The sequence below is a fragment of the Phalacrocorax aristotelis genome, chromosome 9 (assembly GCF_949628215.1).
Source record: "Phalacrocorax aristotelis chromosome 9, bGulAri2.1, whole genome shotgun sequence".
In the NCBI taxonomy this organism is placed as follows: Eukaryota; Metazoa; Chordata; class Aves; order Suliformes; family Phalacrocoracidae; genus Phalacrocorax; species Phalacrocorax aristotelis.
The window spans coordinates 1,343,748-1,367,651 of record NC_134284.1 but is presented as its reverse complement, the minus strand read 5'-3'; the positions used below and the strand labels follow the sequence as shown (position 1 = coordinate 1,367,651).

At 41.3% G+C, this 23,904-nt stretch overlaps 1 protein-coding gene across 6 annotated transcripts in view; it reads left to right on the top strand.

Moving 5' to 3' along the window:
* Window positions 1-705: 705 nt before the first annotated feature.
* Window positions 706-23,904, top strand: part of ZFYVE26 (zinc finger FYVE-type containing 26) — a 52,183-nt gene continuing 28,984 nt past the window's right edge. For 2 of the 6 annotated variants that reach the window (XM_075103139.1, XM_075103138.1), the window contains exons 1-19: window positions 706-942; window positions 1,473-1,686; window positions 3,162-3,240; window positions 4,032-4,121; window positions 6,003-6,555; window positions 7,894-8,024; window positions 8,880-9,044; window positions 10,148-10,236; window positions 10,523-10,683; window positions 14,064-14,246; window positions 14,832-15,482; window positions 16,859-16,948; window positions 17,678-17,746; window positions 18,362-18,513; window positions 19,849-20,047; window positions 20,365-20,628; window positions 20,812-20,931; window positions 21,181-21,372; window positions 22,362-22,589. In XM_075103139.1, the coding sequence (XP_074959240.1) occupies window positions 1,496-1,686; window positions 3,162-3,240; window positions 4,032-4,121; window positions 6,003-6,555; window positions 7,894-8,024; window positions 8,880-9,044; window positions 10,148-10,236; window positions 10,523-10,683; window positions 14,064-14,246; window positions 14,832-15,482; window positions 16,859-16,948; window positions 17,678-17,746; window positions 18,362-18,513; window positions 19,849-20,047; window positions 20,365-20,628; window positions 20,812-20,931; window positions 21,181-21,372; window positions 22,362-22,589 (3,607 nt within the window). In that variant the 5' untranslated portion in view covers window positions 706-942; window positions 1,473-1,495. The remainder of the gene's footprint in view (window positions 943-1,472; window positions 1,687-3,161; window positions 3,241-4,031; window positions 4,122-6,002; window positions 6,556-7,893; window positions 8,025-8,879; window positions 9,045-10,147; window positions 10,237-10,522; window positions 10,684-14,063; window positions 14,247-14,831; window positions 15,483-16,858; window positions 16,949-17,677; window positions 17,747-18,361; window positions 18,514-19,848; window positions 20,048-20,364; window positions 20,629-20,811; window positions 20,932-21,180; window positions 21,373-22,361; window positions 22,590-23,904) is intronic. The other 4 variants (XM_075103142.1, XM_075103140.1, XM_075103141.1 and 1 more) reach the window with 4 other exon arrangements.

The window sequence follows — 23,904 nt, the reverse complement described above, 5'->3', positions numbered from 1 at the left end:
GAGGATGTTGGGGGGAGGCTTATCTCTGCCGAACACTGGCTGGACACCACCCAGCCAAGCAGCTGAGTCACAGCCCTCCTTGCCTTGTCCCCCGGGCGAAGCTCACAAATAACACAGGGCCGGTGTGGGTGAGAGGGCAGGGGGGCTGCAATATCCGGGCCCCGCCACCCTGCACCCCAGTGCCTGGCAAGCCTATGTCTGTAGCTATGCCTGTACTGGCACATTACTGAAATTAGCAGCTACGTGCTTTTACATAAGTATTCAAAATTACGTGCATGGCTGCACTTTGTATTTGTATATGTAATACATACAAATTACACGTTGTTTATTTATTTTGATACCATTTTGCGCCTCTGTTAAAGGAGCAAATACCTATGTAACTCATATCCCTATATAGACCTATAGAGAGAGCTATACATACAGGGTTATACACATATACGTATACACCCCTGTACATACACCTCTCTCTCTGTGTGTGTATACAGGTGTATGTAACACACGCCCATATACCCTCCCCTCCGACAGATCAATGACTTCCCGCTAGCCCCTCACACGGCACAGCCGCTGTCGTGAAGTGCCGCCGCGAGGCGGTCCCGCTGCGCGCCACGGGGCGGAGCTTCGGGCGGCAGCCAATCAGAACCACGAGAGGCCCAAGCACGGGGCGGAGCCGGCGTGTGGTAATAGGAGGCAGTGGGGCGTGTCGGTGGGCGGAGGTGGGCGTGGTTAGCGTGGAGGGCGGTGCTTGCGCCGCCTGGATTCCCGAGGCGGTGTCAAGCGCTCCAAAGAAAAATGGCGATTTATTTACATTCTGCCGCAGCTCGGCCAATGGGCGGGCGTGGTCAGCTGAGGCGGTGCCCAAGATGGCGACGCCGAGGCGTGGTGGTGCCGGAACTGTGCAGTAGAGCCCGGCGCTGCCGGAGTGACCGCGTCCTGCCCCGCCAGGTAATGCCGGCCGCGCAAGGATGGGCCCCGGGGGCCGCCGAGCCGGGACAGACTTTGCGGAGGAGGGCGAGGCTGCGGGCGGGTGCGCGGCAGAGCGCGCGGCCTGGGGCGAGTGGCCGCCGTCGCCCGCAAAGACAGTCCCTCCTCGCCGGGACGGGCGGCCTGGGGGTCGTGCAGCGGCGGGAGCACCGGGCGGGCCACTGGGCTGGGCTCCCCCAGGCGGAGCGCCCGCGGCGCGGTGGTCACGGCTGAGCGGCAGCCACCTTGTCAGCCCGCGGGGCTTCCTTGTTGGGCAGGAGCCCCCCGAAGCATGGCCTGGGCTCTCCGCCTGTCCCTGCCCCTGTGGGCAGAAGGCCCCAGAGGCCTGGCCTGGGCTCTCCGCTTGTCCCTGCCCGTGTAGGCAGAAGGCCCCAGAGGCCTGGCCTGGGCTCTCTGCCTGTCCCTATCCAGGGCATGCTGTCAAGTGCAAAGAAGTCGGAGGTGGTGCCCCAGCGTGCCCTTACGGCATCTGCATGTGTTACCCTACCCAGAGTCACCTGCTTGTCCTGGGAAGATGCATGCTTTTGGAAATGAAGAAGCAGTCTCCCTGGAGCAGCTTTTTGGGTTTTTCCGCGAGTGCGTACAGCATGGAGACTGGGAGCTTGCGCAGGCCTGTGTGTCCCAGCTGAGCCAGTTGCATGGGGATGGCCCTGAGAAGGTGGAAGCAATTCTTCAGGCTCTAGTAGCTTGTCCTGTGGGGGTGAGGTAAGTAAGGTACTGCCTTGGTTTGGTAGACTTGAGTGTGACATGGGGAGCAGCAGTTACTGCTGTGGGAGGTGAAATCTGGGAAATAGCACTTGCTTCAGCACTGAGGTGTCTTGGATGTGTCTAGATGTGCTGTTATCTTATCGTCGACATCTTATCACTGCCCAAGCACTTAGCAGGCTGCCCAGCCCACTGGGATAATGAGCTCTGTTCATTTACACAGTTGACATGGTGATTGATACAAGCTAAAAACTATTTAGAAGCATTTCAGAACTGATTTCTTTAGATTTTACTAAAGGATAATAATCAGAAGGAACATCTCCTGAAATAACGTTCCTTTGACACTGAGCTTTGGTTAATTTGGAAATGGAACCACCAAGATCGGCACTGTAGTTATTTAAAATGTTCCCTTGTTTACAGCTGTTGAAAGACGTTCCAATTTCAAAAAAAAAAGCTCTAAAAAGTTCAGATTGTGCTATTGATTTCTTATTTCTCTTGCACTGGATTTTGAAATGGCACTGATTTTGCTCAATCCTAGTTAGTTTTAGTCTCTGCTTTTCAGGTAGGTGCATATGAAGGGTGACTTTCTAGCACGTCAGAGAACATTGGCATTCCCCCTCTCTACGCAGATGGTCGCACTTCTTTGCATGAAAATTTGTGTAACATTTTGGTAAAGGTTCTAAGAAACAGTTTACGCTGACAGCAATTAAAGGGGTCTGGAGGAAGGCGTGCACATGGTTAGATAAAAATTGCTAACAGCTGTGTGAGACAAACATTTTTGATCTTTTAATCTTTGATAGTTGGGCTATCTAAAGCCTAACTAAAGGCTTTAGCAGTGCTGAGATTTTTAAAGGCCAATAAACTAACTTGTGCTTTTTGCTTTTCCTAGTCCCTTTGACAGTACTGAATATGTTCCCTAACTGTGTAGGTTTTGGAATGGGCATATAAGTACTGGAGCACATGAAAATCTGATGGAAACTAGAAGCATTCTTTGTTTGATTACTACGTTACTTCAGTTTTAGTTTGGACAAAGAGCTGCACTTGTGCTGCTGTGACCTAAAACTTAGTTTCATTTTTTCAGGTAGAACTAGACAGAACAGGAAATAGCAGTATTTGGTGAGCATTCAGATTTCGAAGAAATCTGCTGAATTACTCAAAGAGGGCTATACAGACTGAACTTTAGATCAGAAATAGATTTAATTGTTTTGAATCAAAGAACTGTGGCAGTAGTGTTGGTATTTGTCAGATCTAGAAGCAGTTACTTGCATAGCAAAAATCTTTGTGTTAATGTGTAAGTAATACCAATATTCTGGTTTCTCTGCATTCTCTTCCTGTCTGACTCATCTTCAGCTATTTAGTCATCTTTGGTTTTGTCTTGCACAAAGACATAAAAATCAAAATGACCCCTGACAGTATTTTCCTGGATCTTGGAGATAGGAATGACCTTGTATAATTGAGTGTATGTGCTTTTGTAGATGGGGACAGAATTCTAGCCCATGGAGAACTGCATGGCTTTGGCTTCTTGTGCTGGAAAAATGGCTTGCCAGGAATCAGGTACAGAAACATCTAGCTGACTTCCAAGTGCAAAATGTCTGCCTAGTTGTTTATTTAAGCTATAGGCTTTCCCATGTTTCATAGAATTAAGTTCTCAAGGTAGCTGGAGAGGTGCATTGCTTTTGCTTTTAACAAACTTGTCATGAAAAAACTGTTAATCTTCTCTGCACAGGAGACAGAAATTGGGATTTTTTTTTTTTGATGTTTAGGTAACAGAAGTTGGCATTTTAGCATTGAGCATTTCTGTAAATGGAAGGCATGTGTTTTTCACCTTCTGTATTTGCATAGCACCTTTCTTACATTAAAGATGATATAGCTCAGGCATCAGGCAAGTCTTTATAAGCTTTAGACGGTGAGGGATATTCTTTCTGTGTTGTGGTTTTCAGACAGGTGCAGTATGTTTAATGAGTAAAGGGGAAACTAGGCTTTTTCCTTTTTTTTAAATTGGTACACTGGGATGTGTGATCATACTTTTTTTTAAAATTCATTTGCCTGTGTCTCTACTTACACTTGCATTTTTTATTTTACCTTCTGAGGAAAGATGTCTCTGAGATTTTAATTCCTGACAAAATAACACTTCCTCTGTTTCCAAATGTACAGATAAATGGAATCCACTGGAGCAGGAGCAGAACCTAAATGTGGAATAATTGAGAATTAGGTATCTTCAGTGAGATATTTCAGTCTGTCTCAAAATGTTAATGAAATAATTAAGATTATGTTTATATGGTCATGTAAATAAATCAAAGTTTTACTGGCTAACGTATTTCCCATTCTTTTATATGTTGTTTCAGAAAACTGTTCTGGTTGTTCTTCAGAGAGAAACTGAATTTTTATTGTTCTTGGAAGAACTACAGAAAGATGTCTCTGAGGAAGTCCTGAAGGTGAGCTATTTTGTATGCCCTACTTCTTGTTAGTTATGCAGGATGTCCAGCTTTATCAGGATTTGGGATTGAAGTTAGTGCTTCCTGCTAACTTGACTACCTGAGATTCTAATGTGTTAATAATCTTCTAGGCAACTGAAAGAGACTGTAATTGAGATCCCTTTCTGAAGTTAATCCAATGTGCCTGCAAGTGATTCCTCTGGCTAGAGGGGAGGCTGTAGGCAGGCAAGGAACAAGCTTTTCTATGTGGTCTTCCTAACACACTTTGGTCCCGATTGCAGCTACTTGCCACAGTCTTATCTCTATAGATACCTTTAGTAATCATAAAGCTAAAACCCACTCTGAGCCAAAGTAAACCATAATCAGCAAGCACATTTTAGAAGTATGTCTATTCTCTTTTTCTTCCTCCCAAGATCTTCATTTTCATGTCCTCTGCACCCCTTTGCCACCTTCCTCGAAGTTTTTGGGTACCCTACTCTTACTACTGACGTTATTTGGTAATTGGTATGATGTGTGCTCTGAGGTCCAGAACCCATCATGCAGACTGATTTATTTGAGAAATACATGGAAATATGCAAACGTGGATTCAAAAGCAAGTATAGAGCAGAAAATCAGGAGGGTTACTAACTGTAGAACTGTCCTAATTTGGTGTTGGTTACAACAGAATTGGACCTGACAAGGTGTGTGGAATGTCCTCAGATGTTGCTTCTAGTCATATAGGTTCTAACTGTTAAAATATTTTTTTTTTGTTTGCCTTTTTTTAAGATGAAAATGAGCACTTATTATATTCAGAGGCTGTTTTCAGCTTTTAATTATGAATAAGGAAAAGATGTTCAGTATTTCTCTAAGGATACAGAATTAGCAATTACAGGATGAAAGCAAGCAAGGTAGACTTGACTGTTGATTAAAATAAATCTACCTGAAGTCTGTTAATGACTAATGAAGTTGTATATGTACCATCTAACCTCCAAGGTCATAAAAGACTCCACCATTGTCTGAAGTGTTGCACAGAAATAGGAGATTCAGCAACCTCATATCTATGTCACAGTTACTGTCAGAGACATGTTAGTAGGTAGACTTATATTTTGATGCAGCAAATAAAGAAAAAGATGTTGTGGACTTGCCTTCTGCTGCTAATATTATCACATTTTGCACACACCAACCACCTCTCCCCTCCATATTCCCTTAGTTGTCCCTTCCAGCCAAGGACAGCACTCACATAGTTCCAGAAGTGCGACAAGTGCTGCTGAATTGCTATTCACCTTCCCACCTGTTACTGGGAGAGCTAATTGGTGTTGGTTGGTTTGTTTGTTTTTCCCCTTCCTAGTTCTGGAATTGTAGGTTTGCTTCTGTTAGAAAGAAAAGATTATTGTTGCTTAAGAAAGAAGTCTGTGAGACGGCTTCTGAATCTGTTGGCCAGTTTTAACCAAGTTTGAAAAATTAGTGTTGATGAGGATGATGCAGTTGGTAGATAGATGGTATGAATCTGGAAAAGTAGGATTAAAAAAAAAAGACATTGTGCTTGTACTGACTTGCAAAGATACATTCACATCAATAATTACTAAGAGGTAGAATACGGTAGTGCTTCAGCCGTTCAATAGGAGCTTCCTGTGAACTAAGGTAACCCGCTTATGAGCGCATGGCTTATGTAGCGTAGTTGTGTATTATAGTATTCTTTACATTTTGTTACATATTCAGGCATATTCACCCTTCTAGGAAGGGTATTGGACAAATTGGATCATTATTAATGGATTTCATAGGTAATATGATGTTTCTGGATTGATTTATCTTCTTGCTTTCAAATTTCTCCTATTTTAAAAATAATTTATTTCATATTATTAATGGAGTTTGAAACGCTTACTTTTATTATTTCCCTATCAGGAACTGTTTGAAGCATTTGAGTGCACCCACAAAAACCACGTCACAGACAGGAAAAGAAGAGATGGCTGTTCTCACAGGTTCAGTTTGGATGTTGTTTCAGCTCTCCGGAAGCTTTTGCTGCGGGCTCCCCAGAGGGCAAAAGCACTGCTGGAGTTCTTCCAGGAGGAACAAGGCGCACACAGCTCCTCGTTCCAGCAGTATTGCTCTCTACAGAACATCTTTGTTGAATTTCTTCATGATTCCTTGAAATCTCTGCAGAGACTTCAGTGCAGTTCTGAGATTTCAGCAGAACTAGATCAAAGAGAACTAGTAGATACAATTTACGCTGCTCTTAGTATAGTGACTTTTGAGGTGGAGCATCAGGCAGATGAAGTACGGCGCCTCTTCAGGGAGCTCTTGGATGTATGCTGGGCTGAGGGGAGCCCACTGAGGGAGGAGAAGCTACTAAGCTGCATGCTGAGGAAACAGAGCCATGGCCTGTTAAGCCTCTATAGCAGTGTTCTCATAGAAAAAACAAGAGAAAAATTTCTGGTGTCAAAATCAATACGAAAAGGTTTGTTTCACTTTTTGCTTTTTTTTAATTACTTGTTTAACACAGCCATTGAGGTGTTAAATGGGCAAGTTGTCAAGAAGTTGGGCAGTGTCCTTGCTTAGGTGCCTTAACAAGCCATGGAGTCTTGTAAAAGATTATGCTAAAGTGACTTAAATTGGCATAGGTACCCCAGGGCTCTCCCTACGCTTCTGCAGTCTGTGCTGACTTCTTTTGTGAGCGCTTCCTTTACCACCCCTTGTTGTGCTCTATTTTCATCTGCTCAGCATTTCTCCTTCTGGAGATCTTGCTCGTAACTAGAAAATTGACTCTCCATATGTATATAAAGTTTTTATTGGTTCAGCTCCAGCTTGGGGTCATCTGTGTTGGGGGATGTTCTGGTTTTGACCAATAACAGTTCAACTACCTTAGTAATCCCAAAACATTCAAACCCCTTAATAGTGGAAAAGAAAACTTCTGGAAGTGGAAGATGTTGAGTGTGCCAATATCCCAGCTGGAAAGAAGATGCAATTTGGTTACCTGCTCGCTTTCCAGAGCCCAGCTGTTGTTTTTTGTACTGGTTATAACTTTACAGCTTCTGTCTAGCTCCCTATGACTAGTACATTTAGTTGAGCTTCTCATTTGAAGCTGAATGGTGAGTGGTGCCTGTGCGGTTGTCAGGAAAGTAGCAGGTGAGTGTGCAAGGAGGGAAAAGTTAGAATGCCCACCTTCTTTTGCTCGCCTCTGTACAGAGGTATAAGTCAGTGGGGTTTGTATCCTCTCTCCTCCCTTCACTCATAGGGATTGCTGAGGGAAGTTCAGGCTGGTGTGGTGTGGCAGACTCTGACATTTCTGATAATAACTACAGTTGGTGCTTCCTCATGGGGGGAAGAGAAATGGAGATATGGATACCTTCTCTCTCACTGGGAGTTGTTTAATTCTTGTTTTGCAACTATCTGAGAAGTTCCTGTGCTGCACAAGTCCTTCGTACGGCCCTGCAAAGCAGTGTAGTGTCTCAACACAAGTGAGAATTAATGCACTGACAGATAAGATGTGTATGACTAGAGAAAGAAAGGCAGTGTGACCTGAGCTAATGCAAACAACCTGTGTGCTGAACAGGCTCTTGCTATGTTAACAACTATCCAGACGGTTTCCCATCTGACCTGTTTATTTTCTGTCGAATGTCTCTGCTTGGCTTTCTCGTTATCCAGTAACAACATCTGAGAGCCTTAACTGTTAACATATAACAGCTGGTTAGTATTTGAGGAAATATTGAGTGTTTCTCAGTTTAAATTAATAGCAACTATGCTTCTTTCACAGGTACCCCTCTGTACTGGAAGGTAATCTTGTGATGTTTTTTAGGTTCACCTGAGCAGCTGGATACAGAGCGAACTGTGATGAATTTGTTTTCATATCCCAGGGAGGCTCCTTCTTGGAAGACAGCCTATTTCTACTGCTTAAGCAGCAGCAAGCACTTCCTGGAACAGATTCTGGTATGGCCATAAAATCATTAAGAGGAAAACATAATGGTGGCTAAAGACAGTCCCTGTATTGAGCATACCTTGGTGGTGCACAGAAGTGTTTTGTATTCAAATAGTGCTTAGTAGGGGTCATGACTTGTAGGAACAAGGAGGTAACTGGTGATAACTCGGCTGCTTTCAGCTGTGTGATGAACTCAAAACACACAGAGTTTTTGGAAAAGCTCAGCTGCATGCAGGCTGAAGTTTAGATCTTCAGGATTTAAGAATTCCTGTGTTCTGCTTGTAATTTTGGTGGATACACCACTTGATTTACCCCATGACCTTGAGCTTGTTGCTTTGCTTTGCTTTTCTGATGCTGGTAGACTTGGGGCAGTGAGACTAGTTTGCACAGTAAAATTCATGTTTTAAAGAGCTTGAAGACCTGGTGAAAATACTCGGGTATGAATTAAATTATTTGAATGTATTTACATAGATAGAAGAAATAGAATACAGGTAGGTGGTCACTGTTAAAGTGTGAGGTTTTAAGGTTGAACGTATTTCCACTTCTAAATAATGTGCTCATTCAAGTTTCTTGCATAATGCCCTTGACAGAGATATAATCAATAGAAAGGATGTAAAGATAATGTAGTGAGGGAGTGTGAATTGGCTCTGTAGTAATTATTTGAAATTATGTGTTTTCCCACATGACAGTTTTACTGAAGAGTAACCTGATGGCTTGGAAAATACAGGTTTAGGGAAATTCCGGATGCAGAACGTCACTATTTTAGTGAAGCTAATATTTATTGAAATGGCTACTCACATAACCTGTCAGGCATTATGGGTCTCTGCATTTTGGAAAGATAAATACTTTTTTTTTTTGTTTCCTAGGTTACTGCATTAACTTTACTGAAAAGAGAAGACTATTCAGGCCTGAACAGCTTATTGAGGAGAGAATTCAACCCCCTTAGCCGCCTCTTGGTATTGCTAGGATGGACTCATTGTCAAAGCTTGGAATCAGCAAAAGCATTGCTATGGACTCTTCACAAAACTCAGGTAAATCAGCAGAAAGCAAGTGGCAGTATCCCAGTCTGAGTCCAGGTAATGCAATTTGTTTGCAAACATATAAATTAAGTAAAACTGGAGTTTCCAGTGAGAATGTTAATCTTTCTCAAAATGGAATTAAAGAAGCTAAGATGTACAGTTGTGTGTAACAACTCTCATTGGACACATGCCTTTCTTCTTATTCCTCAGCTGTGAGGGGAGTATGAATGCCCAGGAGATTCTGAAAGCTTCTCTTGCATAAGCTCTTCAGCCTTTGCCGTTAACATGAGAAAGACATCAATGGCTGTTGATTAGTTTTGAAAAGAGCTGGGGCCATTTGGTCGTCCCTGGATAGTGACTAATTCTGGTCACAAATAACCCGAGTTCAGCAGCATGGTAGCTTGGAAATTTCCCATGCCTATTCTCCAAAAGAAATGATAAATGACAGGAGCGGTGACTGAAAGATCCATCTTGTTTGGGGGGAGTCTTCATCTCTGAAGAAGAGAGAGGGTTCTAACTCTGAGGGTGTAGTTGCAGTTCAGATGATGCCTGCCTGCAGGCAAGTGGCTTGGACGACAGAGGTGGGGAGACAGGGAGCCTTGCAGTGCTGGATCGTTGGGGAAGATCTGGGCTGGTATTGGAGTTACCATCTATTAGTAATAGACTGAAGGTCTATTCAATAGCCTCTGCAAAGTGAAAGTCTTCAATATGATTTTAGCAGGCAAGCATCTAGAGTAGAAGGGCACATGGAAAAAGAGAGTAACTGTCTGCTACCCAGTATATCATCTGTTCTAGTGCATGATTAGCTCTGGAAGTTAGTGTCTTAGATTGATACTAAGAAACATTAATTTGCATTTTCAAAGCTAACCTTGAAAAGGAATGTAGCCACTTTTCCACGGTCTGTTGGTGTGTTGAGTGGAGGCTGCCTGATTTTGATGCTCCTTCAGAATAGCCCTTTCTTGCTGGCTTTGTAATAAAACTGGCAACGTTCTGTACTTGAAAGTTACCATCTGGATAAAGTCTTATGAACATCCCATATGTGACACAGGCTTAGTTCTGCTCTCTGAGTAGAGGATTTGTTGTAAAGGGATTCTTTTATTTGTCTTTCTATTTAGGATCTGTGCAATGATTCAGTACTGAAAGATTTCTGTGATGGGCTGTGGGCTCAGGTGGAAGTTCTTGAATGGTGCATACAGCAAAACAGGTAAAATGATCAGAAGGACTTTCTCCAAACTGTCCTGCCAAATCTGCCTATTAGTCAATTTATGTATGCAAATAGAAATTGTGTTTTTTTGTGAATCTTGGCTAATCATATCCTAGTATGTCACAAGCTCTCGAAATTGCTTCATGGGCATTAGTTATGCTATTTGTTTTTCTTTTTAACTGCAATAGTTTTGTTGAATCAGAATTAGAGTGGGACATACATCTTTAAACATGGCTGAGACACCTACATATGGTTGCGCCACCTCTTTGTTTGTTCTCTCTTGCAGTATTACTATCCCAAGGAAGGCTCTTTTGCAACACTTGCACAGTCTGGATTGCCACACTGCAGTGTACTCTCTTCATCATCTCACTAATCTTCTGGCACTGAATGAAGATGATGTTATTGAGCTTCTTCAGAAAGTTCCTGCTAGAGACCAACAGGTGCAGGGTAAATGTCTAGGGTCCTGAGAACACAGGAAAACCCCGATCCATCGTGTATGTGCTGCTCAGTATTTCTGCCAGGAAGAGTCTATACTTTTGACCTACTTCTGTAAATAAGGAAGATAGCGCTTATCAGCTGTTTTGCGGAAGAAAACTAGAGAGCACATGGAAATTATTTTGGCATCCTTTTGGGGAGTAAATTGTCTCCCAGGAAGGAGTTGAGATCTCTTTGATCTCACAAGGACAGGTCTCTGGAAGCCTTTTCAAAATGGTAAAGACTTCACACAGGCTCGTAATATGTGCTACTCATTGTAACTTTCATACTGTATAATACCCTTAGCTTCAAAAGTAAGTGTGTGTTTTGGATTTCATCTGTCTGTGCACTTAAATTTAAAACTGAAGGGCAAAGAATGAAATTGACAACGTCACATACTATAACACCTTCATTTTTGGAAGGTATGAAATGGTTTGAGTTTTCTTTTTTTCTTCTAATATTAAGTCTTACCAAATCTACTTTAACATTAAAATCAGTAAGGCATACAGGCTGTGTTTACATCCCTCTTGCCTCACTTCTCTCATATTCCCATGTCCTGTTTGGTGCCTAAAATACCTGAGATTACTAAACACGTTAGTTACTTAGAAGTGACTCTCCTTGTACAGTCTTTTGATTGCAGCCTATGTCCAGGTTCAGCTGCTGCTATTTTAACACTGTTTTCTGACAGGACTTCTTGATACAGAAGCTTGGTCTTCCTGCATGTACCAGAACCTAAGAATCTTCAATTTTTTGTGCCTTATTCTTTCTGTGAATGGGAATTTGTACGTGTGTAATTTCAACCTGAGTTGCATGGAGGCTTTCAGTGATGGATCTTGCGCAGATTTTCCAGGTTGCCTAGTAGGAGGCAGTTTTCTCTCCTTCCAGTATCATATTGTTAAGATGTTGGTTTCCAGTTGTGTTTTTACAAGTTGTTTTGTTAAAATTGTCGTGACAGTTGTCTTGAATAGTCTTAAAAGACATAATGATTGAGACTCCCTATAGATCTCTGGTTTCAGTGTCCTGCTTTCTGAAATTAATTGTTTAGTTGTTGCTGCTGCTGTTCTTTGTTTTTGTTGTTTTTTTTAATCAGTTATTACATTTTAATTATTTTCTGCGTGAATTCTGCCAAACCGTTCAAAAACAGGAAGAGGCAGTACCATCATATCTTCTGGGAGCTGCAAGACTGTAGCAAAAGAACTCTAGCTATGGTCTAGCTCTTTTTTTTAAATCACCTCAATTTACAGAACTAGTTAATGGAAGACAAGTCCTCCCTCTCTTTTCAGCCCAGTGATTATTGTAAAATTCAGGTAATTCTATAAACACAGTTTAATACAATCTTCAAAATAATCTGCTTTGAAACTTCATGACTTCTCTCCTCCCTTTAAGTTTTGATTTGTCTGACTTGGTAGTGTTAACGGGCCTTTTTCTCCCTTCACTGCACATACTTCCCCTTCTTCCCGGCACACATCTGTCAGCTGCAGTAGTGAAACTGAAGTAGTGGTCCTGGCTGACAGGTGTGTTCAGGCACCCTTCAGATCAGTGCCTAACACTAGCTTTGATCAGCCACACTAACAGAAGAAATGATGGGCAGAACTTTCCTTGTGAGTTACAGAATTCAAGAATAAGGTGTTAATATTTCTGGCATAGGAAGAGCAAATGCTTATAGTTGAAGGGTAGTTCTTCAGTATCGGTGCCAGGAAAAGGGTTGTTTTAGGCACGGTGGCTGACAGACTCACTTTCCACAGGGGAGGCAAAAGTGTATTAAACTTGCATTTGATTACCAGTGTGTATCTTGTAGGAATAGCTAGCTGCACATACTCTTTTACAGAGGACTGTATGTGTTGGATCTCTGGCTTCACTGCCTGAAGTCCTCGTAAGACGTTGATATTGAAGCTTTTTTGGGTGCTACATATTACTTAGAGCTGCTGGTGAATTATACCATTTCTGTGGCCGTGTGGGTTCTGCAAAGGGTTCATACTTGGATGTTTTCTCAGTTCTGTCTGCTGTCTACATTATAGTTCCCACCATTGTTGCTGTTTAGAATTGCCTTGATAGGGAATAATTGGTTTCAAACTGTGCTCTCAGGGTTTTTGACTTTGCTCTGTAGTTTTTAGAAGAGTTCAGGCTGGTGCTTTTCTTTGAAATCACGCTCAAGCCTTCAAGCCTTGTGGAGGACAGTGCTGAAACACTTTCTAGGTAATGCTGTTAGTTTCAGTGTTTGGATGGGGACACCAGCAGTATATCAAATGAGTGCTTTGTTTAAAAAAAAAAAAAACCAAACCCAAACAAAAGAAACAAACAAAAAAAACCAAACAAAACAAAACCCCAAAACTTTGCTAGTGCTTCCCCTGCGTGACAATAGGCAAAGGGACGATCTACCCCTTGTATAAGAACATAGCAGAGTGGATTCAAGCATTAATTTAACACTGTCTGGGGTTTTGTGTTGTTGTGTTGTTTTTTTTTTAAAAACCTTTGTACAGTAGTTGGATAATTCATCTAAACCCAGCATACCAGAACATATGATTCTGTATTGTGTTCCTTGGTGAAGGGGATGATGATATGACTGTTACATAATTTGCAGCTCTCATGTTCTGTTGTACTAAGAAGTGATCACGTCTCTGGCATGTGACACCTTCTTTCCTCAAAAAAAAAAAAAGCAAAAGGGGGAAGGAGTGGGTGTAATATTTTTCTAAGTTGCCTTTATCATAAATGTGTGAAGAAAACTGTGGGACTGTACTTTTTTTTTAACCAATTCAGATTGTATATGATCTATATGGCCAGCCATTGTGGATAGAATCAACTGTGATATCTATTTATTAGTACAAATTTGTAGAGGTGGTGGTACCCTATTCTCACTATGGTCACAGCCATTCTACACTATCTCCCTACTTATCTACTGTGTGATAGAACAAAAAGTTCTAAGATGCTGGAACAAGACAGGTTCTGTCCCTGTGTTGTAAATGCAGCAGTGTAGCTTAACCATGTACCTCTAATGTGACTTGTCAATGAGCAGATTTTGATCATTCTGTGCTGCAGCCAGGTCCTGTAACACAAATTCACAGAAAATTTCCTTTTCAGAAGGAGATCCAGACCTGACTTTTCTGTGCCCCTCTGTTCTGTTGTGGGTTCTCTTCCTTTCTTTTTTTTTCCTCCCCCCCCCCCCCCCCCCCCCCAAACTAAAAAAGAGTAATGTTGTGACGTAACAGCGTAACAGCGAGACAGCAAAGCTGGGATGGAGGTGATACTGGGGAAGAAAGTCTGGATAAACATTGCTGTGTGGGAACTGCAGGAGAAAATTAACTTGTTTTCTTGTCTCCCTCCTATCCCCTCACTACCCTTCTTTCCCTCCACAGCGGCAACACTCCCTAACACCCTGAGTCAGCAACGCAATCTGGCTCTCTTTCGAGCATTTTGCGCCATGAAGTATGCTATCTATGCTCTCTGTGTGAATTCACATAAGCATTCCAAGTGCAAAGATTGTGTACGCAGCCTTCTTGGTGATATCCCTGAAGATGCAGCTTTTGGAGAACCAGCAGGTAATTGGCCTCCTTTTGCAGGTTCAGTAGCTTTAGCTTCTCCATTTTCTGGGCTCTGAATTATCACTTAGTATTGGGATAATATTGCACCCTGTGTGCATATATCTTTATTCAGTGGACTATGCATACTTTGCAAACAAGTATCATGGCATTTTTGGGGGGCATTATTACCTTTAGTAATAATAGATATGAGCGAGCTACCTGCTTTGTTCTAAAACACTTAAGGTAATTGTATTAAAAATATAGTGCAAAAAGACGCTGATGTTGGATATAGGATGGTAGTGGCAGGGATGCTTTTGTAAGAGCTTATGATTTCCCAGAGCTAAAACTGATTTAATGGCTAAAATGGGTGTAATCTGAGTTCACGCTTCATTACACAAGGTAGTAACTGGCATTACTAAGAAGGAGCCACATTAGCTTTTCAAATGTAAAATGTTGGATGTATATTTACTTGTTTTGTGGAGGAATGGTCTGAGCCACTGGGACAGTTCCATCGTCTAGGATTTTCTTAAAGGGCAAAGGTTGGAGGAAGGCATTCCTGGAAAATGTTGTAAATGTTCTTTATTTTTGTTTTTAATTACACAGATTACTCTTCAGTATTTCCTCTGTTTCTTGTGAAGTGTCAGCAGTTCTTAAGGAGTGTTCCAGCTCCTCTACGCCTGGAGGTTTTGGAGAACATCTTCTCCTTGCTTTTTGTTTCCTACAGTGACCTCCATACTGAGACTCTTCTACCTGAGGACTATGCAGAGGATGATCTTGACAAAAAGAGTACTGCTGTGAGTGTAGAAGGCAGTGCTAGTCGGCGGTCTTTCACCTCAGAAAGTCCACAGCACCTAATAGAGGCTGAAAAGAAATTAGAGAGGCATCTGCTGGCTGCTGAGACAGTTCACACAGATACCCAAGATTTTCATGACTCAGTGTTAGGTGGCAAAAGCTGTGAAACATCTAGGCTGAGGTGCCTGGATCTGAAACACTTCACCAGTGGCGTTACTGGATTTTTAGTGGATGTTGTGGCCATGGATGCCTTCCTCGCATTGCTTCTCAAGCATCTGGAAGAAATTCAGAGTTCTCTCCCATGGGATTCCAGTAATGTGCTTCGTGAAGAGCTGGAGCTTGTCGAGTGCTTGAACCTTTCTGCAAGCAGAGATGCCTTTGGAAGTCGTGTGTTACAGTTTTCCAAATACCTTTCTGAAGCTCACTGGCGATACAAGGTGGTGATGAGTAACAGAAATGCAGGTAGACCTTGTGTTTGGCACTTTCTCATGTATCAGTGCTGTACAGCTGTCCAAGCAGTGGTCTCAAGACTAAATTCCCCGAGCATCTTGCTGAGGGAGCACATTTTGGAAGATACTAGGAGGGTGACCTAGTTGGACACCACCCAGTTCTTCTACCATTCTCCAACAGGAGTGATCTCTAATCAGAAAGTTTGGGTTTCCTTTTTCTTTTTTCCCTCCCCTTTGTGGACACACCGCTTCAGTCTTTCTCCTGCCCCTTCATCACAAGTTATGCTGATAGTGCAGTGATATGAAGGATATGGTGCTGTGTGATCCAATGCAAGTCAGGTAGACTCATCTCATTCATGGACAGTGTGTTGATTTAGCCTAGTCTGGAAACATGTTAGGAAAGTGTATCAGATTATTCTGGGATGCAGACCGCTCCTCAAGAGTGGCTAGGACAGCACACTCAGGAACCTATTTCCCACCCTTCTCAATATCCTATAACTTGTTAGCCCTGCTACTGTCAGATTTCTGCTTGTTTCATAGTGTGGCTTATTGTGTATCTCAGACGGTGCAAAGTCTGTGTCCCAAGAAAGACTGGACAGTATGGACCTTAAATATTCCAAGTTTCCAAACTTGTTTTCAACTATTTCTCAGGTCTACCCCTTTAAAGGAGGGGGTGTGATGTGATGGGACTTAAGTTTGAGTAGGCAGCCCTCAGTGTTTCTATTGGACAGACAGCAGCTTTCTATAGGATTCTGTACTTTTGAGTCCTGACTTCTGACAAATGATGGCAACTATTTGGGGAATATCTTTGAGGGAGAGGTGCCTCACTTTTCTTGACACTGCATATCTTTTGGATTTTCTGTGTCAAGGGCTGGCACCCCCATTCCTTGCTCACTTCCAGAACTGTTGACTGAGTCAGGGTTCATACTACCCTGCATTACTGAAGACCCCAGTTGTTTCAGCAAAACCTTAATGACAAATCAAACTCTCTCATACTACTTTAGTTCTTATTCTTTTTGCCTTGTTTCTAACTGTTTATATACTTGGACTATACCTGTTTTTCCCGTGTAGTTAGGATTGTAGAATCATTCAGGTTGGAAAAGACCTGTAGTCACTAGGAGTGTGTAGAAGGTATAGTACATTCCAAGCAACATTGGATGTGGATGTGAAAAACACAGTATTATTTGAATTGCATCAAAATTACTTCAAGGTCCTGGTTTAAACTTTACTGCAGAAGAGCTCTTAGCTGACATCAATTGTGTTTCCTTTGGAGATTTGCCATCATAGCTCTACCTATGTAGATGTGTTGATAGATTCTTTAAGGTAGACAAATAACTGTTTACCACCTATCTGGACAGGCCATAATGTTTTTGCTTAAATATTTCACAGAACATCAGCTTGCAGCTTCCAGGAGATACTGCTCTTTAACCAGGTGCTCCAGCTTTAAGAAACGAAGTAGATCTCAAAGGTACAAGACAGGTGGGTTGAAAAAGTGACTTGGAGAAGTCATCTCTGAAACTTACGTAACTTTGCTGAGCTCATAGCTGAATGCAGTTAGATTTAATGGACTAAGGAGTAGAGAACTAGATTTATTTCCTTTAGTTTTCTAACTGGTTTGAAGTGTCTTAGTCCAGTTCCACTTGGATTGAGATTGTTTTCCTAAAGCTCACCTACACAAATAAAAGGTAATTAATTTTAAATTTAGGTAAGAAAATAACTTCTTTCATACATAGTCTGATTTGGGGCAGGGAAGAACTTTGCAACTACAGTACCAGTTCTTCCCTCTTTCCACTATATCCAATGACTGCTTGGTATATTTTCATTCCTATCACAGTAGCATCTAGGATGTGAATTTACAGGAACTTGTGGCTTAAATTGGCAGCCTTAGCAGAAAGTTGGGTTCCTCAACGTTTTTCTGTTTAGCCTTTAAAAGGTATGCCTGGTTTTTGGATTGGGTTGTTCCAAAATAAGAATCTTTAAAGCGTCTGACATGAGTTATTGATGGGCCACCCCAACATAGTCTCTTACCTAGTATTTTCTTCAAATCAGCAGTTTTTGCATTTATCAGACAGCAGTGATGGCTCATTTGTGAGATACTCTTGAATATCTTTTGCAGTTGCCTGATCTGTTATTTACAGTAAATTTTAATTACCTTGTCTAGGAAAAAAGTGCATTTAATGTGTTGGTTTTGATTTGTTGTCATTTTAGATGGGAAAGAGGGAAGTTCCGGTCCATCATTAGAAAGTACAAGTAGCGAGCTAAGCACCAGTACCTCAGGTATTATGCCACAAAAGTAGTATGTCTTGTCAATGTGTGTGATGAAGTATTTGCTTGACTAGTTAATGTGAATTACTACTCTGTGCAGGACAGAATTAGAACTATTCACTTGTCAGAGCTCCCATTTTTGGCTTTTTCTAATTAGAATAGTATGTATCTCTTTTGCGAGATGAAAATTATTTTTTCTCTTGATATTTTTGGCTTGCAGGAAACAGTATGCAATATAGTGATGTGCAAACCATCAAAAAAGTTAATAGACTGGTAGTCATGTAACTTAAAATGTTTAAGCATGCTAAATTGATTTTATATGTCCAATACTTAAGACTTCTCCCTTTATCCATTTGAACCAGTGCCCTAGAATTGTGTCCGCATTATGTAGCCGTTAAGCAGTGTTACATCTGGATGAGACCCAAACTGAAAGTTCTGACCAAATAGTGAAATATTAGAGAACTTCTAACAAGGTGCTTATGTTGACTTCTTTACCCTAAAACTTTCTTGACTCTGCTACTGTATTTTTGTGTTAAATATGTGAAGTACTGTTATCTGATAGTTTGCTGTTATCTGGTGATGTGTTTTTTCCATAATAGTACACTGATTAATTCTGTTGTCTTGCAGAGGGAAGTACCAGTAATGTGTCTGGGTCGAGTGGTTTGGAAAACAGGATGAGACCACATCAGCAAAACCCACTCATTCCTATGATGCTTTCCCCACCAGAATCACTGTTAGTTTCTTGTGTTTTGAGAGGAAACTTTGTAGAAGCCCATCAGGTAAATGAGCTGTGTGTATTGTATTTGTGCAATTATAAGTCTAATTTGGCATTGATGTTTGCGGTCGTGATAGCTGGTGAATTTCCTGCTGCTTCTGCATTAACAAGCATAGGGCTTTTGAAACATCTGCATTCCAAGTGAGTCACTTCAGAAATAGAAGCAAGTGAAAGGAACAAAGATATTCCAAAGCAACATCCCAAGGATGCTGGGGTTTTAAAAATTTGTTTTATAAAAATGCTTTCTCTAAACCTGGGTTCTCAAAGTGTGAAAATGTTTGCTGAGAGCTTGCCAAGTTTAGTGTTTCACCTGAACAAAGAACACAGAGTGCTCATGTGAAGCCTCATGCGGAAGCAGCATCTGAACTGCTTGCTTTAGTCAGTGAGTCAAAACCATGACACACTGCCACTTGTAAGCTTGGCAGTAACATGCAAATGTATTCCTTACCCAAAGTGGAGCCAAAGTGGTGATTATTTATTTGAAGGAGGTATGTTTTGAGGCTAAAGTCCCAGTACTAAAAACAGGCAGAAAGACTTGAAATTGATAGTCTGCACATCTGTAGTTCTTTGCTCCCTCACAGCTGTGCACACCTTTCTCTGTGGCTTTCAGGCTGATGCTCTGAGAAAACATCTTGAGGTGCATCAGTGATTGGATCCTCTGCAAGAAGCAGTGACCTGGCTGAGTTTCAGATAGTGATATTGGAGCAGTTAATACCATTTAAGCATTGCATTAGCAGCAGGTTACTGCTCTGCTCATTACTTTGACATCAAGCATGCCATTTCATCTTTTCCCTACTTATAAGGCCAAAAGAAGCACTTTGCTACTTTATCATCAGTGATACTGAAGTTCAAAGAATTCAAGCTTGGTTTGTGTTCTGTTGTTGGTTTGATAATAGGAACTTGCAGAGCTGTGCTTATCTACTCTGTGTTTGAATTTCTAGAAGGTATTCCTTGCTGAATAAGAATTTGTTTAAAATAGTTTACTTCTGAGGCCCAACTTGACAGATTTCTCTCGTTACATAGTGTGTTGAAATCATGAAGAGTCATTCTGAAAGGTGTGGTTTACAAAAATTAATTCAGCTCTAGCGTTGCAGCAACTAATAGCTGAGCTTTATAAAAACAGTTGAAAAATGTCTCTAAGGTCCTATTTTTCAGGCACTTAAACCTCTCTAGAAAAATCCCACCGTTTCAGCCTGTTGTGTCTGTGGGAATGTTTTTCAGTTAACGTTATCTGTTTCATTTTATTCCCACGTCTCCTCTAAAACCCCCCAAAGTTCTTTGAACTTTGAAAACTTTTTCAGACATGCTCTGTAATTACATCTATTATTATTTTTGAAAGGTGGCTTTGATGTTTAATCTGGATACTTCACCTTGCTATGGTGAATTGGTTTTCATGGAGCGCTACCAAGAGGTGGTACAAGAAATGGCAAGAGTGGAGCACAATATTGAGAATCAAACATCAGATGGCACTGGAGGCATCAGGAAATCTGGCAGTGGCCGTTCAACACTGCAAGCTATTGGGAATGCAGCAGCAGCTGGTAAGACTGGTTTTTTTGAGTTCTTGTTATAAAAAGTGAGGGAGAAGTGGAAAACAGGAGAAAGCATTTTGAATACTGTCATAATGAGTGCAACACGTGTTCAGAAGAGCAAGTGGTGGTTCTTTGACTTAAAAGGAGACTAAGAATGCTGAAACCTGCTGTTGATGCCCAGTTTATCCACTCTGCAGTAATTGGTCCATGAAGCAGGCCACCTATTGAATACTTTCCTAAAGGATTAAAGAATGATTATCCATGACAGGATCTGAGATAAATATGGTGGTTAATTAGAGATTTTTGTGTTTTGCTGATGCATATAGGTATGGTATTTTATTCGATCTCGGATGTTACTGATAAATTGCTTGCAACTTCTGGAAGTCTTGCCCCTCCTCTCCAAGAAAACTTCTGGATCAGCAACATCCAGCTGGAGCACACTGATCCTCTGCGGGAAGTCCTTGAGGACCTCAGTCCTTCAGCAATGGCAGCATTTGACCTAGCCTGTACTCAGTGCCATCTTTGGAAGACATGCAAACAGCTTTTGGAAACAGCAGAAAGAAGACTGTACAACAGCCTTGAAACTCGGGGTAGGCTTTTAATTTTGGGGTTTATCAACATGGGCCTGGGAGCAGAAAATGCCTCTCTATACTGTGTTGTTTGTGCTAACACCTGAGTCTTAATTAAATCTCATTTTGTACTTTCATGTTAGTTTCTCCTTTTTCCACTCCTAACTTTTATTTTTTTCCCTCTTTGCACAATGGCTTTTCCAGGCCACAGACCAGACTTTGTTCTACTACACTCTGAAGGTGTAAAGGGTTTCCCAGCACTTCTCCAGCAAATAAGTAAAATTCTCAACTATTCCTGCACATCACAAGGGCAATCCAAGCCAGGTAGTGTGCTTTGCTGATAAGATTTTCTGTTGAAATGTGCTTAAATCGAATTCTTGCCTTTTGTTGCAATGGAAATTTGAAATTTCAATTTTTAGCTTAGTATTTAAAACAAAAAAAGGTGGGGGGTGGGACCGAAGCTCAATTCTGAATAAACTGAAACACTTTGAGTTTCACAATCTAGTTGTATTATAATACAATTTTGGTTCTGTGGGCCTTTTTCTGTGCAAAAATATTTGTCTTTTTTTACAGTTGTGGTTTCTTTCTCCCTCTCTGTAGAGGTCTCAGATGAGAAAATAGGGAGTCATTTTCGATGCAGTATTGTAGACCTTCTGCAAGCTTGCTACCCTGCCTTGAATGAAGAAAGTATTACTAATGAAATTGTTTTATCACAAAATCTGGATCAAATCCTAAAAGCACTGACACATGTTGAACATTCTGTGGGTGAGTTATTTTTGTGATTGTGAAGACTGACAAATGGATCTACATTTTTGTTTTGGCCTGTCCAGACAAATATAAATCTAGTAGTAATGCTCTTTGACATATGCATAAATATGTATTTTTAAAAATAATTTTGCATTTATGATTTTTTAAAACTGTAATGCTTATATTCTGAGCATTTGTTTCCAGAGGTAAAATTTTGAACTTGCCAGAGAAGAAAGGAAAATATCGATGAGTACAGCTGAGGTTATTATTTGTCCTATTTTTCCTTCAGTCCCAACAAGGAATTCCTTAAGTGTATTCTAACCTGACAGCTTATAGATAACTGGGTATATCCTTACTGTTGCCTTTTTATCTCCTTTTTGTTAAAAAAAAAACCCAAAGTTATAAAAATATTGTAACATACCTTCCAATTTTCATAGGGCTATCATAAAACGTCTCATCCTTTTCTGAAGAAGTCTTCCACAGTTGCCTTTTCCCAGAGCTCACTTCATTATATAGCGCTGCAGTGTTTTCTTATGGTTTGCGTGTGGTGTTTTGGTTTTTTTTTTCCCCATTTTCCTGCAAAAAATGTCTAAGTGGCAAAATATTTAGAGATATTTGTATGTTTAATGAGCAACAAACTTAGGAGAGCTCTAAGGGCTTAATGTTATGGAGCACAAGGACTGGTCAACACCCTTGTTTCAGAATAAGCTTGTGTGTTAATGACACACAACTAGATATATTTTAGGCCTGCCTTAATATATTTCTAACTTGTTAGAGGAATATTTACCAATTTTGATGAACCATTGATGTATTCTGCTGTGAAAATTTCTCTTGCTTTCAATAAAATTATAATGCCCGGACTGAGATCTGTAATTGCAGAGAGGAAGTTAGGCTAAAGCATTTCGCCCTCCCTTCCCTCCCCCCCCTTTTCCTACCCCCGCTCCCTCTTCCTTTTTGTCATTAATACTTACTTGAGTCTTGGATGTGTCTCTGTTCTCTTAAACAAGACTTTAAAGGGAGCCTGCTTGGCACCTTGGTGGAGCAGGCCTCTCTCAAACCTACAGAGCTGGAGAAGCACCTGGTTTGGAATCAAACACAGCTCCTGCTAAGAACTCTTGATCAACACGTCCAAACCATGCCAGAGAGCCACATGCAGACAAACTTTGTGAAGGCCTTCTTTGATTATGTCACCACACTGGCTGCTGTTGTGTTACGAAGCCTTAATACAGAGCTAGGTAAGGGGTTTCTGCTGGAAAGCAAAGGTGAAGAAACCCAGATTGTGTAGTCTGGCCTGATTCTGGAAAGTAATTGTGCCAAAATGGTTTCTTGCCAAATATGCCTACTACCTGGCATAGTCAGATCTCTTGATTTGAACTGATCGTTGCACTGCTTTTTAAATTTTATTTCTTGACACCTTGGCCACCCACATCTAAGATAAAAATAGCTGATGGCAGTAGGAAAATGAGAACAGAAGTGTTAACTACTGAGCCAGATTCCACACTTCAGTTAAACAAAATAAACAACCCCTGACCTCCAAAAATTCTGATCGCTACCCTGTAGGAAAGATTGACTTTTGCATCCAGTGGATCAGCATGCTGTGCACTTTTCAGATCCCTTAGAAGCAACCAGTGCCCTGCCGCTCCACAAGGATAAGAAGAGGGTGTGTAGAAGGCTATGCAGAGGTAACCAGGTAGAATTTTTTCATAGAATCAGCAGGTGATGATGGTCCATGAAAAGAAAAGCACCATCAGCACATAAAGCTGTCAGAAGAACAAAACAATTCACTGTGCTAGGAGTGAAAAAAAACGGCTGTCTGGTGGTTTGTTTTTTTTTTTTAAAGTTGACACTAATTGAACTGCTGGTATAAAATACTACAGTACTTATATCAAAGAATACCTTCCCATCAGGGTAAGAAAAAACGGCAAAGATGTTTTCAGATGTGTTGGTTCAGCTCAGCTCAGGTCACTACCATGCCAACTGTAACTTCTGTATGGACATGGTTCAGTCCTCACTGACTAACTGCCAAAGCCAAAAAAATGCACAATATTTAAGGGCTGAGTGAGTTTTGGGGAAATTTTACTGTACTGGAAGATAAAATGAAAAGGTAAACGTAAAAGAATCTGTTCAGCATTACTCAACATAACTCAGTAGTGGATACAAAGATTTTTCACCAATACTGGCCAGGGTTTCACTCCTTCTGTAAAAATAGCTGTACATCTGTGAGTTCCCTCTGCCTTTCCTCACTTTGACTTGAACAGAGCATGGACTCTCTACTTTACATTTAGAGACTCCTCAGAAACCAGTGCTGCAGACTTTCTGTCTTTCACCATAAATATATGTTTTGGGGAAAGTTTGAAGTAGAGTTGCTAAAGTGGTTGAACCTAGACCTCGCTTAAAGCCCAAAGACTCTCCACCCTACCTGTTTTGGTAGTAGGTCTGGTAAAACGTGAGCCAGTGGTGCCAAGTTTGAGGCATATCATAAGCACAAATGCCTTGTAATTTACTCTGGATTTTACCATACTACTGTGAATGTGGACCTCTCCTGAATTT